The sequence below is a fragment of the Rhipicephalus sanguineus genome, chromosome 11 (assembly GCF_013339695.2).
Source record: "Rhipicephalus sanguineus isolate Rsan-2018 chromosome 11, BIME_Rsan_1.4, whole genome shotgun sequence".
Classification (NCBI taxonomy): Eukaryota; Metazoa; Arthropoda; class Arachnida; order Ixodida; family Ixodidae; genus Rhipicephalus; species Rhipicephalus sanguineus.
Window position 1 is genome coordinate 61,416,700 of NC_051186.1, and position 20,922 is coordinate 61,437,621.

General features: G+C 43.0%; 1 protein-coding gene and 1 long non-coding RNA gene across 2 annotated transcripts; both read left to right on the plus strand.

Annotated features, from left to right (window-relative positions):
• The first annotated feature begins 457 nt into the window (after positions 1-457).
• On the plus strand, positions 458-7,570 carry LOC119373423 (uncharacterized). The gene is made up of 3 exons (XR_007417976.1): positions 458-635; positions 6,295-6,386; positions 7,242-7,570. It is a non-coding gene; the product is annotated as an uncharacterized LOC119373423 (long non-coding RNA).
• A 1,973-nt stretch (positions 7,571-9,543) lies between these two features.
• LOC119375624 (uncharacterized) lies at positions 9,544-18,881 on the plus strand. Its single transcript, XM_037645840.2, has 4 exons — positions 9,544-9,784; positions 13,829-14,029; positions 16,033-16,209; positions 17,669-18,881. Exons 1-4 carry the CDS (start codon positions 9,730-9,732, stop codon positions 18,646-18,648), a joined length of 1,413 nt encoding a protein of 470 aa, XP_037501768.1. The 5' UTR covers positions 9,544-9,729; the 3' UTR covers positions 18,649-18,881.
• The last annotated feature ends 2,041 nt before the right edge of the window (positions 18,882-20,922 follow it).

Consider the following 20,922-nt stretch of genomic DNA (forward strand, 5'->3'; position numbering starts at 1 on the left):
GCGAAATTTAGAGTACAAGTTCGCGTACTACTTTCAAACACAAGTGCTCAGTGGCTCTCTTTTTTTGCGTTCTGATCTACTACCGATACATTGTCAGATCCTCATTTTGTACATCTGAAGGAAGCAGTTTTCACCTCATTTTGCCAAATAAATAAACCAAGCAACCTAATGCAGAGTACTTTCGAAAAAGATTGTGGCTTGTAGCTGCGGTTGAATACAGTCTGTGATTCAATGTGCATATTGTAGGACAACTTTATTGCATGCTACGGAAGACTGCAAAGTAATGTCCTCGTTTTCATGTTATTGTTCTGGTGCAATATTTAGCAGAATCAATACATTCTTCATTGAGGCAAACCAAGCGCTGAGATTAGGTTATGTATATTACCTTATTCTAACGAACGTTTCAAACAATAAAATATAAAAATCTAACACCACTTCATGGAATATTTCAGCGTTTGATACAAAAACGCCAAGCTACTGCATGGAACCACGTGCCACTGGAACATGTCGTGAATATGTCATTGCTTGGTATTTTGACCATACCACAAACAACTGCAAAATATTTCTATATGGCGGCTGCGGCGGAAATGAGAACAAGTTTTCTTTAGAAATGAGGTGCCCGAAGATGTGCCTCCGTAAGTACACTTTGTGCATTCGTGTCACTGATCTACGTTCTCATTTGGCCATTCATTACTTATTGACCGGCTTGCGTGAGCGACTTTTGTTGTGCTGTCCGCGCGGGAGTACACGTCCACCGTTTTCTTTTTCTCTTGCTTTGTTGCCTATTTTCTCCTTAAAGGGACCCTGAAACGGTTTTCACGATTTTGTATACACGCATTGAGCCGGTAAAGCATGTCATACGAATCATTCGCAGACCATTTAAGCTCTCTGCGTCAATTGTGTCATTCAATACAAGACTTTAAGAATGTGAATCGCTACAGATCGCAGCGGCGCAGCCGAACGAGTTTTCAACTTCTCGCGCCTTTTACACATAGAAGTGTTCCAGTACAATACACGTAGCACCCAGCGACCGCTCTGATTGGATATGCCCAGTCTACGTCACTAAAACAAATGGGCAGCGAGCGTCGTGTGCCTGTGTTGCAACGTGCTCCATGTTGGCGTGAGCTTAGCGACAGAGTTTTTCTCGAGGTTTCTTGGTCAAAATGAATTGTCCTAGCTGGGTCGTGTACCACATAATTAGCAATTGGGGACTTGTAAAGCTGTGACATTCTGTAATGTTTGTGAGGCATCTGGCGAGCGGAATCGCTTCAGCTCGTCGCACAATCCACGTGTGTAAGGCTGTAACTTCACGCTTGAAGACACAACCGTATGGCCCGAGTTTACACGCATCTGTGAGCGTTCTCAAATTCTTTTTGCTTGTCCGTATGCTTTTGCAGGTTGTCGCCGTACAGAAGAATAAAATAAGATCGGCTGGTAGTGTGGCAGCAACTGCCGGAGCACATATAAAGTACTCCGTGAGCTTAGTCTCTTTTGCAAGACGGCGCGCTGCCGGGAGCACTCGTCCCACTGGGCCATTGCATCCGAGATTGCGCGCAAGCTGTCGGCGCGCAATATCGGAGGTCATAACTGGCCGAAGCTTAAACCGTCGACGGCGCTCATGAGAGCAGTGCGATCGCCAGCGATGTCAGCGTATCTCATGAGTTGAGGAGGCAAACAGTGGGGAGAAAGAAGGTATAGATATAATTGTCCGTAGCGGCCTTGGTACACGGTGCGTATCTTAATTTGCGGTGCATATGATTTGATGAGGCTCTAGTCTAAATGATGACAAAACTTCAAAAAAACGTTTCAGGGTCCCTTCAAAAGAATACCTATAGTTTTATTGCGAAATGAATTACATGGACACCTGAACGGGTTTTTGCCGTCGCTCTCACGTTACGCATAATGTCCAAATCGGTAACATCATCCGCGCGTCGTATGTTCGACGCGCGAGTAATGTAAGCGCGCGAGCGCTGGCGACGAACCTGCTTGAAGAAGAGCTGAAACTAGCTGGCCGTAATCGTTACACAAAGGGCGCATATGATAACATCGCCACGCTGCGAGGCCTGCCGTCGATGGCTCCTGAAGCAGGGAGGAAACGGCCCGCCGGGCTTTTGTCAGCGCTGGTGTGTGTAGGGAGGGCGGGGGGGGGGGGGGGGTGTCTGAGTCGTTGGAGTAACAACTGCGAACTTTGATCAAAAGGGCGCTGTCGCGAGTGCTGACACGCGCTTTATCTGGAGTGGCATGAGTAGACGGCTCGTACATCATTTTACGTGCTGAGCTCTCACCGCTTACTTCGCGTTAAGACGACAGGCAGCACGAAAACCACTTCCTTCCCTGGAGCAGCTGTATTGCTTTATACCAGGATTTTGAAGTTACGCGAGATCAAATCCAAAAGAGATAGACGCTAGGCTACTTTATTTTAACATTCCAATTTGTTTCTATCCCATTGATTGCTTGGCTCTTGCAGCGAAACTGTGATTTTTTAGGAACATCATCGGCTTTTTTTCTATTTTTACCTTCCTTCTTTATGTGTATCCAATGTGCATATTCAGTGAACTTACAGGTCTTTCAATATTACTTGATGAAAACCAAGAACAGCTGCACGAACGGCACAAGCACGTAAAATCTCTTGCACTTGGAAATATGAGCGCGTAACTAAACAAGCATTCCGAAAAGAGGAATGCTTGTCCTTGTTTTTTAGTAGTCCTTGTTTAGTTACGCAGTCTTATTTTCCTGTAACATGAATAACCAACTCCGTAATCAGCCAAACGTTGAAGTTACATGTCTTGTAGCTTTTGTAACTAAAGAAACCTTGTTCTCTCGCGCCTTTTATTTCCGATAGATTTTCGAATTAGCATGCGTTATATGTAGTAATAACGACAGCTGAAGTAGGACTCTATGATACTAACGCTGGGCGTACACTGAAAGTAAAATGACCTGTAAACTTTAGGATTGCCATTTTTTGGGCTTGTTGGTATACTGAATTAGAAACCATCTTTAGCGCTAGCAGACAAGGACGAAGGAGAGACGACACCACAATGCGCTAACTTCAACTCTTTTATTTCCAGGAAACAGCAATCTATTTATCCATGCACAGTGCGCCACCTCATTCTACACTCTAGCCAACCAGAAAGGCCCTCTCCCTATCCAAAAGATAAATTGACGGTGCGCTCACACACGTGTCACTATTGCGAGAGATAGCTTGGGCTTCAATAGTCTCCCGCACGTCTTTATCTTTGTGCTTCGCCAGAACAGTGCATGAAGCATACAATGGTGCGCAACCGCACTCCAAACAATGTACAGACAAATGACCGTAATTATTCTTGTTAGTAACGTTTAATCTATGCTCGCGAAGTCGGTCGTTAAGGCATCTTCCCGTCTGACCTATGTACTTATTTCCACAGGTCAACGGGAGCTCGTATACTACCTCTTGTACATAGTCCACGAGGGGATCACGATGGTTTTTGGAACATCCTACAGCTGGATTACGATGCGGGTCTGTTAGTCGACATATCCTGCCCATTTTTCGGGCGCAGAAAACACTACTTTAATGTCGACACGATTAGCGATTTTCTTCAGGTCGTGCGCCGTTCTGTGCAGATAGGGCACTACTGCCACTCTGCTCTTACTCTTCGCCTGTGCGTCCGGGGGGTTAACGTCCAAGCGGCATCGTTTTAGAAGACTCTCGGCAACAGACACCTGTACCGACTCCGGAAAACCTGCTGCCGATAACCTCACCGACTGATTCATTAGGAAGGAAAACGGGAGAGAGGAAAGACAGGGATGTTAACCAGTTTGGCATAACCGGTATGCTACCCTGTACAGGGGGAAGGGATGGGGGAGATCGAAAGAAGAGTAAAGAAAGAGAGAAAGAGAGGGGAACACACGCGCACACACATAACGTCACAGCGCAGAGCGGCAGTCTTGTGCGGTATGCGGCATCATTAAAAAGTCTACAGCCGCTCGTGTAAGTCTGTTGTCCTTAGGAATTTGAGCAATGCCTTGGTTGCTTGAACTCTCAATGACTTATCAGGATGACATTGGAGAATCGTGTCTAGTGTCAACGGTCTGTTGTGAAGATGAGCGAGAGCGAATACCAGGGATCGTCTCTGCGCAGCGTAGCGAGGACAGTCGCAGAAGATTTGTTGCAAGGTCTCCTCGGTGCCGCAGGCGTTGCAAAGAGCGTTGTCGGCCATCCCTATTCGAAACGAATATGACTTCGTGAAAGCCACTCTTAGCCATAAGCGGCATAGCAGAGTGGCCTCTCTTCGGCGGAGTCCAGATGGTATTTGAAGTCGCCGCAACTCGTTGAGGTGGTGTTGCCGATAGGTTAGACTCTCATGAATCTTATGGTGGCAGGACTTTTCCAGCGCATTTCCAAAACACAGCTTAGCAATACTCCTCTCAACGAGCTTCGAGTGAGCGGACCGGTAGGGCAACAGGGGTTTATTGGCTCTGGGTTTATATTCCCGACACGTGTGCTGATCCGTGAATTCAAGCTCAATGTCCAAGAACCGCAGCACCTTATGAGACGGCTCTTCAACTGTTAGAATGAGTGGACTAAGGCTAGCAGAAAAAACCTTTTTGAGCTCATCTACTGATACGTGTGCATTCGGCTCGTACATGACGAGGTAGTCGTCCACGTACCTGAAAACTTTGACCACCCTTTGCTCCGACAGGGCGCGTGCCAGATTCCTGATATGGTGGGCTAAAAAAATATCGCTTAGTATCGGCGCCAAACAGGAGCCGATACAGACGCCCTGCTTCTGAAGGAAAACTTTCCCATTCCAAGTGGCGAAAGTCGAACGAAGGTAGCAACGAAGCAAATCCAAAAAGCATTGAACTGATATCCCAGCCGAATTCTGAAAAGACACCGCGCCATAATCATCAATGCACTCTTCTACGCATGCTATTAGTTTGTTTTGAGGCAAGGAATAATACAGGTCCTTTATGTCAAACCCAGAGCCAATAAACCCCTGTTGCCGTACAGGTCCGCTCACTCGAAGCTCGTTAAGAGCAGTATTGCTAATATGTGTTTTGGAAATGCGCTGAAAATGTCCTGCCATCATAAGATTTATGAGAGTCTAATGAATCAGTCGGTGAGGTTATCGGCAGCAGGTTTTCCGGAGTCGGTACAGGTGTCTGTTGCTGAGAATCTGTTGCCGAGAGACGGGAAGATGCCTTAACGACCGACTTCGCGAGCATAGATTAAACGTTACTAACAAGAATAATTACGGTCATTTGTCTGTACATTGTTTGGAGTGCAGTTGCGCACCATTGTATGCTTCATGCACTGTTCTGGCGAAGCACAAAGATAAAGACGTGCGGGAGATTATTGAAGCCCAAGCTATCTCTCGCAATAGTGACACGTGTGTGAGTGCACCGTCAATTTATCTTTTGGATAGGGAGAGGGCCTTTCTGGTTGGCTAGAGTGTAGAATGAGGTGGCGCACTGTGCATGGATAAATAGATTGCTGTTTCCTGGAAATAAAAGTGTTGAAGTTAGCGCACTGTGGTGTCTTCTCTCCTTCGTCCTTGTCTGCTAGCGCTGAAGATGGTTTCTAAGACCTGTAAATATGAATGCTCCTAATCATCATCAGCCTGTCTACGCCCACTGCGGGGCAAAGGCCTCTGCCATGTTCCGCGAATCAACCCGCTTTCTGCTGCCACGTTATACCTGCAAACTTCTTAATCTCATCTACTCACCTAATTTTCTGTCTCCCCCTCACACGTTTGCAATCTTTTGGAATCCAGTCAGTTACCCTTAATGACCACCGGTTATCCTGCCGACGTGCTACGTGCCCGGCCCATATCCATTTCTTCTTCTTGATTTCAACTATGATATCCTTAACCCCCGTTTGTTCCCTGACCCACTCTGCTCTCTTCCTGTCTCTTAAGGTTACACCTATCATTTTCCTTTCCATCGCTCGCTGCGTCGTCCTCAATTTAATGCTCCTAATACCGCTGAATAAAATTTCTTCTGCCAATTCGGTATGAAGAGCTTTTACAGCAGAGCTTTAAATAGGATCTCTATTTATTATACCATTTTTGTGTGATTCCTTTGCTGTCATTTAATGCGAAGCGATTCAAGCATGACTGTAGTGCAGTTTCTATGACAGTTATTAGGTTTCCTTTCATAAACATTTCTTAACATTCACAAAATTATGAATATTAGCATGCCCTCTGTGTTCTCAATGTTCTTAGCGGGAAGTATACCACAACGCTGCTGCGGGGCTCAGCCACAGCTTACGCCATGCAGCAGCCGTGCTCAACAGTGGTATTTCCATCCCCATAGATGGATATGCCTGCCTTATCCTCAAGGTCACTGCGGAAGAAAAGGAAACAACGCGTTTGAATCATGTGTTGAGTGCATGAACAGATGCACCGGTAAGTACCCAATTTTCATGCTCCACTGAGCCTTGTCATCCCGATCGATACTGTTGCATATACATACAGTCATTGAAATCAAATGGCCGATATATTATGCGTCTGCGCGAGCGCAGTTCTGTAGTACATGATACACTGGGGTTAGAACAGTAGATGTACTGTTCATGTCCTCGTCGGGCCCTTTAAGTTCGCTGGTCATTTCTGCTGACACCACGAGCGTACTAACGTCAGTGGCATCTATTCACTACAACTATTTTAAGATCACTTAGACGCTTTCATGTTCCCTCGGGCAGGGACCCACATGAGGTAATTAATTAAGTATATGAAGAACTAGCCGCTGTGTTCATCGGTCTTCAAGACACGATTATAGAAAAATTAGGCGATAAGACAAGGACCTAACAGACGAAGCCGTTATGAAAAATGCCTAGTAAGAATTTTTCAATATTTTGGAAGGAGAACTAGAAAGATACTTAGTTGAAAGGCCAAAACAGAACAAACGACGCGCAGATGTCTGATACGTTCACCTATTTTAGCGGGCACACGTGCCAAAAGCTACGTCATTATTTGAAAATGCGGTTTTTTGTTGATGTCTTGCGAACTCATCTGCATTGTCTTAGTGCATGAAATAAAACTCGCATTCTGACTTTGTAGTGTACTGTTGCTAAAAGTAGCTGATGCGGTATTTCTTCTTTAGTACTTGTGAAAAGATTCACCTGCGCCATGGATGTGCTTACATAGCATCAAAATATTTTATCCCGTGAAGGAATTTTTACCTTAGATATGCGTACGCAGAATCTTGCTTAGTTTATGCTATGTTTGTTCATAATAAACTTTCTTCAATCTCTTTCCTTACAGACAGGAACTCACGTAACGTATGCAAGATGGTGGAGAGAAGAATTTTGGCAAGAGGACGAAACAGGCGTAACCAAACAAGGACGAACAAATTTTCGTAACAGGCCTTGCCAGCTGTTAAACGAAAGAAGCTTGCAGGTCAGAAGGAAGTCGGCAGGGAGAATGGAACAATTTTCAATGTGCAAATGCTCTGCAGATGGCTGCCCGGTATTGTAAGCGCGAAACCTTCGCAACGCCAACTTTCTGCGTGATGCATTTGAATGAGAAGGACATTCGGACTCCAGAGCGGGCTATTTTAAAAGCATTAAAAAGACAAATAAATGCTATCACTAATATTCTGAAAATTGTGTTGCAAACTGTAATTTAGTTTGAACAAAAGAAGTTCTTCAGCGAAAGAAGCCGAATAGAACGAGGGCCCTTTTTTTTAGACACGATATTATGAAGCCAAAAACAGCACAGCCGTTGTTATTTGTATATTCAACTAAATAGGAAGAAAAAAAGGCAAAGACAGTGGCAATAACTTTAATATCAACGGGATACTATATTACACCTACCCCACCATATATAAATTACGTTTACGTCATTGCCACTCTAATGCCGGAATATTGTCGTCATCAGTCTGTTATATCGATAACAGTAATTACGAACAAATATTATTATTATTGTTATTATTATTATTATATTATTATTATTATTATTTATGTTAATGATGTTTCTTTTGCCATTCGTAATTCTTCTTTCCTCTTGTATGCCGATGACATCAAGATATTTAAGGAAATTCATTCAGTTAACGACTGTCGCTTGCTGCAGTCAGACTTGCGCTCTTTTTCCGAATGGTGCGACGGTAATAACCTTTCTCTGAATACCTCGAAGACAAAATTCATGTCTATCACTCGCTAAACATCTAGCGTGTCATTTCAATACTCTGTCACTTCTGTGGCGTTATGCAAGGTTTATGAAATCAGTGATCTTGGTGTTGTTGTTGACAGCGCGTTACTTTTCTTCTCACGTTAAGCGTGCTGCTATGCGGGGCCTTCGTTCTCTCGGATGTGTTTGTAGAATATCTCGAGAATTCAGGTCTCCCATGGCCCTACACAAATTGTACACGGCAATATGTCTTCCGCAACTTGAGTATGCGTCCGTGATATGGAATGGCATTGCTCAATGCAGCGGTAACACCATTGAACGAGTCCAGAAAAAATTCCGTAGCATATATAACCATCGCTTTGCTAAAAATGACTCTGGATCTCGTTCAAGTACTGCTGAATTATTATCACTGCCATCACTTCACTGCCGACGAAATCGCTCTGATCTCTTATTTCTTTACAAGCTAGTCCACGGTATCATATCCTGCCCTGTACTTCTCAATTGTGTAAATTTTCGAATTCCGCGTAAGTTAACCAGAGAGAACAGACCGTTTCATGTACCTGCCTGCTTCTTCCAACACTCTACCGTTCACAGAATACAAAGTCTCTATAATGTTAATTTTCTTGATCTTGACGTTTTTCATAGCCCACAATCATTGTTTTTATCCGAGCTTTGCACTGTTTTGACATAGTGTGGCACAATGTACAAAGTCTTCCCTTCTCAGTCTTTCCACATAGTTGTATATATGCAATCTAATTTTTTGTGCCCCGTCAATATTTCTCGTGTTGTCTTATTTTACTCCTCCCCTTTTGTGTTCATTTCTCTTTGTCTACGTGTTTTTGCTCTTTTTATTTCTGAAAACTGTCTGTATTGTATTGTTTATTTTTATTGTTTTTTTTTGCGTGCGCCAGCACAAAGGCCTTACGGTTGTTCCTGGGCACGTTAAATAAATCATTGATTGATTGATTGATTATGATTATTATACTATTATTATTATTATTATTATTATTATTATTATTATTATTATTATTATTATTATTATTATTATTATTATTATTATTATTATTATTATTATATACCACCACCGTGAAACCCCGCCAACATAATATCACTGTATTTTGGAATTTATGCTGCTGTGTATATATAACTTCTGGCAGCACGAATACGCGATATCCACATACTTGGCAATCACCCATTGTTCATAGAGATATTTTGTCAGACTGATACCAACAACAAGTAAGGCAAAAATACCGTGTCCGCTGCGCTATATGTATACACATGCTATTGTCCAGCGCAGTATTTTTCGGAAGTGTCACCAGAAGAAAATAAAGAATGCAAATCGTTTTTTCCGGCATACAAAAAAACTTCACAACGTACTGTGCAAACATTTGCCTCATTTCTATTTTAGGGAAATAGGTTCCGCAAAAGCGCCAAACATTGCGCACACAATCGGTTTGAAAGGCTCGATTGTGTTCGCTACATATCAAAGCAATGTTGCGTTTTTTTCTGTAGGAATACAAGGTCGCTGCTGAGACGAAGGTACACTGAAAAAAAAGGTTCTAATCAGTTCAGGATCAGCTTTCTGCTACACAGCCACTTGCAAAGATCCGTGCACAGTCTGATAATGAAGGCTCTCAGCTGTTGTCTGGTTACGCTCATCTACGTAACCATCGTTTACGGTACGTAAATCTTTCTACGATAGAGCCTTCGCTCTGGTACTGGAAATGTTCGTAAACTTGTAGCAAATCTTTTTTTTTCGGTTTTATTATCTTCCAGAAAATTATGCCACATCTATTTCTATGAGTATAAACACAGGCCTCAAACTTAGATTATTAGGTTGTATTGCAGTAGACGGCAGCCAGAATTATTTATATTTGCGAAAGTAACGGAAGCCACGTTAAACCAATAACCTTGGAAATACATTGTGATTTCGATTTCACTCCTTTTATTGCCAACGATGTGTTGGCGCAGGCATCTACTAATCCTTCTTAATTACTTAAAATAAATACCAGTAATTGCTGTAGAAATCAAAGTCAATAATTTGATTATTTACAACACATGGCCTTATAGTATTGCCTATTCACTTTTAGTAAAGCCACTAACAGTACAAAGTTCAAAATGGTGCAAATAATAGTCTATTGTCTTTCTTGCTTCTGGTGAAATAGCTGACGGAAGTAAAACTATAGGCAATTCCTTATGCCAACAGTCCGTTTCTTTTTCGGTTTTGTTTTAGTACAATAGTTTAAATATTGAAAGATGTGCATTTTTGTGCCCTACTGTTGAAGAAGATCCGCTGTGTCCTGTGCTCTAAAGCTAGGTACTCCAATGCGAAGTCTGATTTGTACCAATGAGTGCATTAGGAACTTCATTTACTTCTCCGGCCTTAAACGTCCCGTTTTCAGTGGATTATGCTAAACTCACAGAAGTCGCCCAAAGAATCTTCATTTGAAGGACTATCCTTCCGAAAGCTCAAGAACATCGTATAATTAACAGGCGAAGTTTAATATACGACATTTCGGCCAGCTGTTTCTGTCGGTAACAAGTTCAACCGAGTAATCGTCCTCGGGGAAAGAAATGCTTGAGAATGTGAGACCTGGGGGCGGATGCCACAACTTTATATCTGTTGCCTACAATGCACGAAGAATGGTGAGCTGGTGAGAGCTAAATTAAGTATCTAACTCCTCCATCTCCCTCCCTAATGGAATACGAGGTGCTTCTCAAACGATGTGTCGGTTTTATAAAGGGTAATTTTATGGTCTTTCCTAATCTCTTTTGTCCTTGGAGTTCAGTCAATTCAACCAAGAATAAGTCGTTCTTGGTCTTTGCAAAAGAAGGTCATGCGCGCACGTGACCTCTAGACTTTCTCAGAGCACTGGTGGCTAAATATTCGGCAGAATTTTTTTTCTTGGATGTTTGTGGGACACGCAAAACAACAACTGTAGGTTGAACAAGGACACGAGAAAGGCAAACGGAGATCATAACGGTCGCGAGTCGTGCCTCTACTTGACATTTGTTTTTCCAGATGTCCCGGTCGCCTTTGTTGTGCCAATTTTGTTGCTTCTACAGTTAATTCTGGCGACTATTCTGTTTGATGGGTAGAAAAAACGTATGGAGCTTCATGTCCACGCGGATCATTCTTAGTGGATGTGTTCAAAGTGTGTGCAGATTAGCAGGGTGCACAGGGTGTACAGGGTAGATGTTCGACACCTATCGCCATTTCTCACCAGGTCCAGCGATGTCTCACACGGTCTCACGACATTTTCTTTCACTCGTAACGTACTTAATAAATGTAACACTCGGATCGGTGAATACGTAGATACATCTACACTACACCAATAGATAAGCCGGTTGCTGACTATATTTACCTGCTATCATGCGCCTAAAGAACTAATATTCATGAAGCTTCGATGTCTTTCTTTTTCTGCGGATAGAGGGTGGGTATCGAACGTTTATGAACCAAGGCCAGTTCGAGTGACAGGGAGCTTGCAGTACGTGTTTAGGAACAGGGAACCAAAACAAGGCTCGCGATGCAAAATTCACAACGTGGCGAGAAGGATGGCAATGTGGCAGACAAACAAAACAGCTTGTAAGCTGATGTATTGTGTTAAACCTGTATACGGTTCAAAGTACGCCTCTCATACACAACCAACAATGAAATCTAAGGTTGCTCATAATACTAACAGGTGATCTTGTGCTTATACGCACAAGAAAATGGACCGAAAAATAAGGGTTCTGGTAGCTTTGTTACTAGCGCAGTATCTCCTTCTGGTGTACATGGAGGCTCGGCACCCACCTGCAAAATGTTCTGTTTCTTTTCACGGCTGTTTCCTCTTTCTCCTTATCTTTGGTATTTTCAATTTTCATTACAAAGAATGTGTCCATTATTTTGTTGTGCCGCCCTGAGCGTGGACGCGGAGGATTTGTTCTTTTCATTACCGCACAATGAACTAATGGAAAGTGTTAAGATTTGCATTTCACAGTTTAATGACGAACTTCAGTTTAGGGCTAGGAGCGGTGTTTCGCTAGAATCCTTCCTGGAAATCCTGTCCATGTACCTAAGATCTACCGTCATTGGTTGGCATGATAAAGTTCCGCGTCAAAAATCAGGCGTCTGCATCGGTTCAAAAGTTGCACCCGTGTTAAGCGATATCTTTTTGAGCCGCGTTAACAGGACACAGCCGCTGCCATGGCGATGGTATTCGCCATGTCTGTAGGTATGTGGATGATTACCTGGTGACCTTTGATAACAACCATGACTACAGTCAGATGACCGACAGGATTATAAAATGTTTTCAAGAATGTGGGTATGGCCTGCGGTTCACCACTGAGTTCATGGAGCAGCAGCAGCTGCAGTATCTTGATTTACACCTGCTGTTCACTCCACAGCATGTATGTTGGAAATGCCAACCGAGATCTAAAAAACCGTTGTTGCATGGTAATTCAGCCCACTCAAAACTCATCAAAAACGGCATTATTTTTTCTACCTTGTGTTCTTCACTCAAAAAGTCATGCCAACATCAGGTTCAAGATAGCTTCAATAGCCAGCTCCTTAGGCTGAAGACGGCTGGTTATGGCAACGCTGCGATCACTACTGCATGTAATAAGCTCAATAAATGTGTCAAGAAAGGCAACGCGGATGCCTGTGATGAGCGCAAAAGTCGCGCCGGTAAATTCTCTGTTGTGCCACATCTGCATCGCTTTTCCCATGGTCTAAAAAATGTCTCTAACCGGTACAAGGTCGAGTTGGTGTTTTCCGACCCCCAGAAGATTGGAAGGATTTGTCCCCTTATCATAAAAAAAGCAGGCTCTTCTGTTAAAGCTGGATGTAATACCAAACATGTCCACAGCTTCATACCCTGCAAGATAGGTTCGGTGTATATGATTCCCTTGTCGTGCGGTAAAGTTTATGTTGGACAAAGCGGGAGGTGCATCAACATTAGACTGCAAGAACACCTACGCTCGCTCACCTCCTCTAATGCCACGTCGTATCATCTAGTCAACCATTGCCGTTCGTGTGGATGTAATCCACACTTTATTGACACTGTCATTCTTTCACGTCATCATATTAAAACGACAAGATAAATAATAGAAGCCTTTCGCAGCAACAGATTACAAGAAAAATGCATCAGCCAAGCATCCATAGATCTTTCTTCTAAAGAGTTAGAATATCTCAGGCTCACGTGCGTAGTATATAGTGTCACTTCGTAATGTTTTTTCTTATTGTCTGTTTTTATGCTGAGTATGATTTCGACGAGGCTGTCTTCCTGCTGATATCGCCTTGACGTGGTTCACGTGGCACATTTGATGACAATGATTTGGACTATGCTGGATATACTAGTGGCGTTTTTTCCAATAAACTTTCAGTTGTGAGTACAGCGCATGTCCTGTCTTTTCTCTTCCTTGTATTCGTTCAAGCGCTGCCCCATACATTACACTATGAACCCTAACCAACTCGCCCACCTTTCCGTTATTCTGCTATTTTGTCCATTCTTCATTACGCACTCTTTGCACAGTGCTAAGTCACAGAACGTTTATGTTTTCAAATTATTTAAAAATTCCATCAATATATCTAAGTTTATGCTTCACTAACTCATAACGTTTTCCGTTTTGAAATTAAGCAACAATGGTAAATATCTTCTTCTGACGTCTATGTTCTAGTACTCAAGTGAGCTAGCAGAAAATGCGGGCGAGTGCACGAACGCTATTTTTATCCTATTTTTCAGGTAATCACGAGAAAGGCAAAGGACCTCAAGGCCCACCAAAATATTGTTCCATGCAACCGGATCGAGGGCCTTGTGGGGCGAATGTGTCCTATTGGTATTTTCAGGAAAAATATAGGGAATGCAAGATGTTCAACTACGGAGGCTGTGGCGGAAACAAGAACCGTTTCTGGACAGAAAGAAGGTGCTACAAGTGGTGCGCTCGTAAGTATATATCAATATACAATATATGCATTACATGAGCAACAGCGTATCAGGAATGATGTCAAGAAATTGGTACATTCATGCCTATTAATATTAGCCTCTCCTTAATACGATAGCTATTGTTGCACATAAGAAAATGGCGAGTGAATTGTTATGAGCACTGGTAAGCTGTGCTAATACTTCAAGTTTTTCATTACAGTAGTAAAGTGGCAGTGGAATCGGGAACACGTTTTCACATATATGAAAAATGCAGAAGTCGCGAGCCGCTGCATGTTTTCTGCATACACATAACATTTTCTGCATACACATAACAGCGGATCGGTGTTACTGTACTGTGAATGGTGATTAGAGCAACCACTTTATTTTTTCTTACGGTGCTTTTTATATTAGTAAGAGCGATCGACGGTATAGAAAGGAATAACAACGACGTATGAATGCGAAGTAGTACAAATGGGAGGGCAATATCTAAAGGACTTGCACTGGCCGTCGATGGTGTTTGGTAGGAGCCATTTTTCGTGAAGCACGAAAATTTCTCCTCATGAATATAGTGCATAAAAAATTGGAGTTATTGGTCATATTACCTCATGGAATTCCTATTGAGTAACTTTACGGAACAACAATGAGGTAATTTATGAGCTATGCAGCCGGCACTGTTTAGGTTCTGATCTGTTTTTACTGGCTTGATGTGGAGAGGTTTGGGTTTATATCAGATCGGATACTCCATTTCTATAATTTCTGCAGCGAAGAAAAAAGAAAACAGGTGGCTAACCAAAATGAACAGTGAACAAGTCAAGAAAAATTATATAGCAAACTGAAACAAGTTGAAAAATAGCATGGTAATGTATGTACATATCGTCTGCAGGACTTCAAATTGCAATAGAACGTTTACACGCATACATTTCCAGTTTTGCCCACAGTATACGGACTGACACATAATTTCATATATAGTAACACATAGCTGTACATCACAAGCGCTTGTCTAGTTCAGGCTCCCCTAAGAAGTCTTTTAGGACGATATTCGCCTTTTGCTGAAGACGCTTTTCAGGCCACCGTCTGTCCAAATTTGTTAGTTTCTTCAGAAAGTTCTTTTGTTTCATTTGCGCAATTTATGTATGTGATGTGTCCAACATTCTTATCTTCATGACTACTGTAACATTCAGGTAAGGTTTAGGTATCGGTGTATCTTGTACAGGAAACTGTTTGTATACGCTACTTCCAGTCTAACTCTGTGAAGTAACATCTTTATGTGTCGTGGGAGATCTGCCACTATTGATTATTTTTTTTGTGGGTCGACTTCATCAAGTAATGATTGCTTTGTTTATATTCTTCATGAAGCATTCTCTAAAAAATGACAACCAATCGCTTTTCATTGGCAAGCGTGCTCTTCTGGCTAACAGCCTTTAAAAAGCCTTGGAAGTTATTAAATCTTCAATGTTACAATTCATGAATAAAGAAACAATGCCTAAAAAGAAACCTGCAATTAAAAACAAAAAAGTGAGGGAGTTGAGAAATATCCCAGGCCGAATTTGAATCAATAATTTCGTCAAATATTTTGTTTGTTGCTTGAGCTATGAGGACGCATGAGGAGAGACAGAGTGTTAGAATACGGAAATTCAAGATAGAGTTACGGGTTTCTCTATGTTGCACCGAGGGCACTTTAAAAATACTTCCTTTATGCAGAAAATTTAGCAAAGCTTTGATTTGGTTTTTAGTTGTTTACGCAACGCCTTAGACACTTTCATTTCCGCGCAATAATGCAGTTTGAACTACTTTAAAAGTGGCACTTACCAAAAACAGGAAAGCAACATTGTTTAAAGCACGCAGTGGTATACAGTTAACAAATGCATGCGTAATTGACGGCAGACTTAGGTGACAAAATGTACATACTTTTCTTTTCCTCCGCTATTGGTTCCTTTCAGTCGCTTCTACGTTTAACCTCACCACATTTTCCTCAAGTTTCTAACAAACTGCTCGCACTGTCGTTTCATTTTCTTTTTCCGCAGCAAAGAGAAGAAAGCTGCTTTGCAGCGTATATCCAGACCCGAAGCCATGCAGGTCACATGTGCAATGTTGGTTCTTCAGTCCTCTAAATGGCACCTGCTTTCAGCTTCCGCGTAACTGGTGCCCAGCAAGCGGCAATGGGTTTTCACGATGCGAGAAATGCGTGAGCCGATGCACTAGTGAGTCTCACAATCGCTTCTACACGCATCCTATTGAGACACAGTCTATCGCTATTGCTCCTACTATAGCTTTCATACATTGCCACACTTTTCGCGAACTGTCTTCAGTCTACGGGATGATGTTGTCCAAAATATTGTCATTGGTTACCATGGCTTAGAGGGAAAATTTACAGGCCAGCATCAACTTAAGATTTTCAATTTTCGCTGAGAAATTTCGTTTAAGCCTTACGCCCAAGCCATTACTGTCAACGAAATAGAAACGTCATCTTGAGGTAGATAAAGCACGCAAGATAGCAGATGAAATGAAAGAGCACACAAAGCCTACTTTCAAATAGCGTGCCTCCTCATTCCTTTCGGTGGTAGTGCTTTTTTGCGCTTTACCTACATCAAAATAGCAACATAGGAGCTATAGCTCAAATCGGGAGCTTATTTCAGCGTAAAACACCGGTTGGACATTATGAGATGGACACGGTCATAAAACTACGAAAAATCATTCGCAATCGGCAATGCAATGTGGCAACATTCTCTAAGGACATGAATTTGTTGCCGTAACTGCAGTTGATATTGTTTGCATAGCATCGCATAGCGAAGGTTCGCAGCTTAGCATCAGATTTGCTGGAGACGAGGTCACGATGCAGTGTTCACCGCATCGTCACACAAATCTCGAAGGAAAGAAACTAATTTGTAAGAAGGAATGGCACAATACAAGTACTGCGTCAAAGTCCGCTAACGACTCAATCTCACATTGCAACAGTGGTTCCTCAGTGACTTTAGTTGCTCATTTGCGAAGCTACATCGTGCTGTCGATTCTCATGGCACCAGCACTGGACTTATTATCTCGTGCAATGCCAACTCGTGCAATGAGAGAAATCATTGCTAAACCTTTGCGAGCTAAATCCGCCCTAGTAAAATACGGATAGGTGTGCTTGACGGCACATCTCTTAAGGTACCTACGAGTGTTGCTCCGTTCTTATAACACATAATATTTCTAAATGCAAGAACGTAACTCTGTTCTAACACTTGCTGAGAGTGCTTAACCCTTTGCAACCAAGAAACAAAAGAACGCCGTCTTAGTAGAGAGAGAGATTGAGGCAGAAACAAACTGTGGCGCTTGATGTCCGTCATTTTACCCAGGAGAATGGAACCTTCTACGTGTGACTCCTTAGTCAACTATTAGCTCTTAGCATATACTTACAACAACATATATTATCATGTTTTTGGTGTCATGTACCGTAATCGAGTATAGCATTCAGAACTCGTATAAAGAAAATAGAGCCTATCTGAAGGTCGTCCCTTGTCCGTGTAGAATAATGTATAAAAGCAAACGAACTTGTGTTAGTCTACTGGAAGGGCAGTCGTAGAGCGATATATACACAAGGCCTGATTTCCAGGCGATGTTCTACTGCATGTTTGAGTTTCAGGTCAGTTGCTTGACACCTTTTGTTTTTTTTTATTTCAGTGTTTAATGCAAGAGAAACCTGCGGTAGAGAGTACAAAAGAATGGAAGAGGAGAAGCTTGCCGTTAAAGCAGGAAACATACCAACGATAAGCTGGCAAGTTCCAGATCTTCCAGAGATTCCGCCCAGCCTATTATTGCCTGGATTTGGCTCTGCAGCACCAACACTCAGTCCAGAGATAGCGTCACAAGTGTTACAAGGCAAAATACCCAAGGATTTATATCAGACATCCGACCTTCCACATTTGCCATCTGATTTACCTGGAACGCCGTCAAATATGGGAATAGCGAAAGGCGTGCCACCAGAACTGCCCCCTGGTGCAGTTCAAGTTCCCGGAAAATTAGGCGCCTCAAGCACGAAAACTTCGCCAGCACTCGGTGCTGCAGGAATTCCATCTAGCCTACCTGTATCTGTTCCCGCACTACCAGGAGGGGCGCTCAATGTAGGTGAAGTGACACAAGTACAAGGACAACTAAAGACTCAAACACAGCAGGCACCCAGCATTCCTAAATTGGAAGCTGGTTTACCACGTGCGCCCCCCAATTTCTCAAAACTGAAAGACGGCCCCGCAGTTCTACCCCTAGGCCCAAATATCCAAGAGCCTAATAAATCAAGTGTCAAAAGCGGTATAAGTGGTTCTGGACCCGGGCCAATTGCAAGTGTACCAGCCACTCCTGGATCATCAGTCAACTTGCCAGGTGAAGCGGCGGGACTGCCCAAGGGCATTTCTCCTCCCTCTTTGCCCGTGCATCCTGGCGCCCCGGGCGAAGGGCTTGAGACTGAACCAGAGACACACACCCATGGAAGTGGCAGCCACACGCACATCATTTTAATCGCTCTGATAAAGCGAGGGGGCTCCGTGTTAGAACCTGACAATCAGCACCCAGGCGGTACTGAACAGTCTGGTGAACTAAGAGATATTGCTGCCGGCAATAAAGGGCCACTACCAGGACCAACAGGAATTAAGCAGATGCCTAAATAAAAATGTACTCGGAAAGCATTTATCGCTGTGTTATAAAAGCTATGTCGTCATTTCGAAGAACTCGCGCAAATATGTGTATTAAGATATGCAAGTAAACATTTAGCAATAAATATGCATGCATTTATGAATATCAATTCGCTGAGCTAACACATATTCTAGATTATTTTAGAACTGTATAACCGCGGATTCAGCACCACTTACTTCAAAAAGAAAGAAAATAAAATATCTTACACAAAAACACTTATGTTTTTGAAGCTATATATCATCTATTTTCCAAAGTAGTGCACTTTACCAATGCTGAGTAGACGTGGGATGCCTCGGTCTATTGTGCGCTAATAAGCGCAAACAGTGCGCGCTAATATACGCCCTAGATAGTCCACGAATTCACTATGTGGAGCGTTGGATTATCATAGAGGGTGCGAAGTATAAAAAAAACGTGGTTGATCCCTCCGTCATAGGAATCGGTATAACATGAAAGTAAAAGGGATCCTTACAGAAGTAGTTGAACGTTCGTTTATTGTACAGTCGCGCTCAATATGACTTGCAAACACGGGAGCGAGTGGCCTCACGAGTTTAATGACTGCGCACGGCTTCAACTTGCTTTATTTCTGTAACTTGTTATTATTTTCATATTTGGGAACATCCCCCAGGGAGAGAACAGCGTTTAGTTGTAGAAATAAGCGCTAGTGGAAGGAATGCGACATTTGTAAACTCGTGAGGCCACGCACTCCCGTGTTGCCAGTCATATCGAGCGCGTCTGTACATTGATATAGGAGAGCTTGCACAATGGCTAAGGCGTCGTTTAACGTGGATGCATCCACGTTGACGCTTGGTGGTACATCTCCATCCTGACGACTAACGTCCATGATCAATGATTAAACAAACCGTTGCGGTGGCTGTAGTACTTAACGGTGGGAGTGTAATCAGAGAAAGTGGTTTGATAGCCAGAGTGAGAGACAAAGCTTTTTGTCCTGCACTGCAAACGGGTTTGAGCCCTTTAGGGAGTTTCGGGCTCGACGCATAACGTGCATCTAAAAGGTACTACGCAAAACCCCCTTCAAAAGGAGGTTCAAAAGGAGGTTTTATTTACATCCTGTAAGGGAGTGATTAGACGGAACTAAGGAGGTAAATCTGTGTTTTTACTGAACTCATTTTGAGGGCTTGAACGGAGCGCATTGGAAGTTTTTCTGGTTCTTTTGAGAGCTTTTAAAGCCTCCTTTTGGAGGTAAAGTTGGTGTTTTTATGTAAGCCATTTTGGGGGCTTGAACAGAGCGCATTGAGAGTTTTTCTGCTTCTTTTGAGAGCTGTTAAAGCCTCCTTTTATACGAGGCCCTAGAGCGGTCGCGAAAAGAAAAAACAAAAAGTATATTTTAGGCAGTATATTATGTTTACCAGCCAATTTCCGCTACTATTCATCACTAGGACATAATAGAAAATGGACATCAAAGTATTTATGCACAATCATGACATTTGCATACAAGTACGCACGACACAGGAATCGAACTCGCGACCACACGCACTCAAAGCAAGCACTATAACCATTACACCACAGCGCCACCACTTGCAAGCATGCTTTTTTCGTGGGCTTATATATGTACCAATGTATGTACAAAGCGGCTGGTAACCCGTCGGCACAACTTCGAACTTCTGTTCTTGTACCATCGGCGTGTGTTTGCTCTTGCGGAAGGTCAATACATAATTTGTGGGGCGTCATACAGGCCGAGCCGATCGACGTAAACACCCTCGGCTCCGAATTCTCCGGTTCACCGTGTCGTGCCGCTAGAAAGATTATAAACGTGTGCCCTCTTCGCTCGCGCTAAATTCGTGAATACCAGCGTGACAAAGGTATCTTCAGATGAGCGAACGTATGTGCATTCCATGAGCGTATGCTGTGGAGCAATTTTCGTTATTTCTGCAGCCGCGAACTGCGCGCGTCCAGATGCGGCAGCGTGTTATGAGCGGTTCGAAGACCGCCTGCGTTCTCATATGAAAGTTACACACGCAGAGGCCCGACTTAGAAGAACATTGTAACGCGCCTACATTAAGTGCATTTGATGCGCGCGTACTGCCGCGAGCTGCACGCAGGGGCAGCAGCGCGCTCTGAGCAGCTGAACAAAAAGCTGTTTCCGCAATTGGCGCTTATTCGCAATGCACCCTTTAGCGCGGACCGCCTGCGTTCGCATATGAAAATTACACACGCAGAAAATTCCAGAGTTACAAGGACATTGTAACGCGCCTACATAAAGTGCGTTGAATGCACGCGTACAGCCGCGA

Coding starts and splice junctions, on each gene's coding strand:
- LOC119375624 (XM_037645840.2), top strand. CDS start 9,730: ATGAAGGCTCTCAGCTGTTGTCTGGTTACGCTCATCTACGTAACCATC. Junction 9,785..13,828: donor CTACGTAACCATCGTTTACG/GTACGTAAATCT, acceptor CCTATTTTTCAG/GTAATCACGAGAAAGGCAAA. Junction 14,030..16,032: donor GTGCTACAAGTGGTGCGCTC/GTAAGTATATAT, acceptor CTTTTTCCGCAG/CAAAGAGAAGAAAGCTGCTT.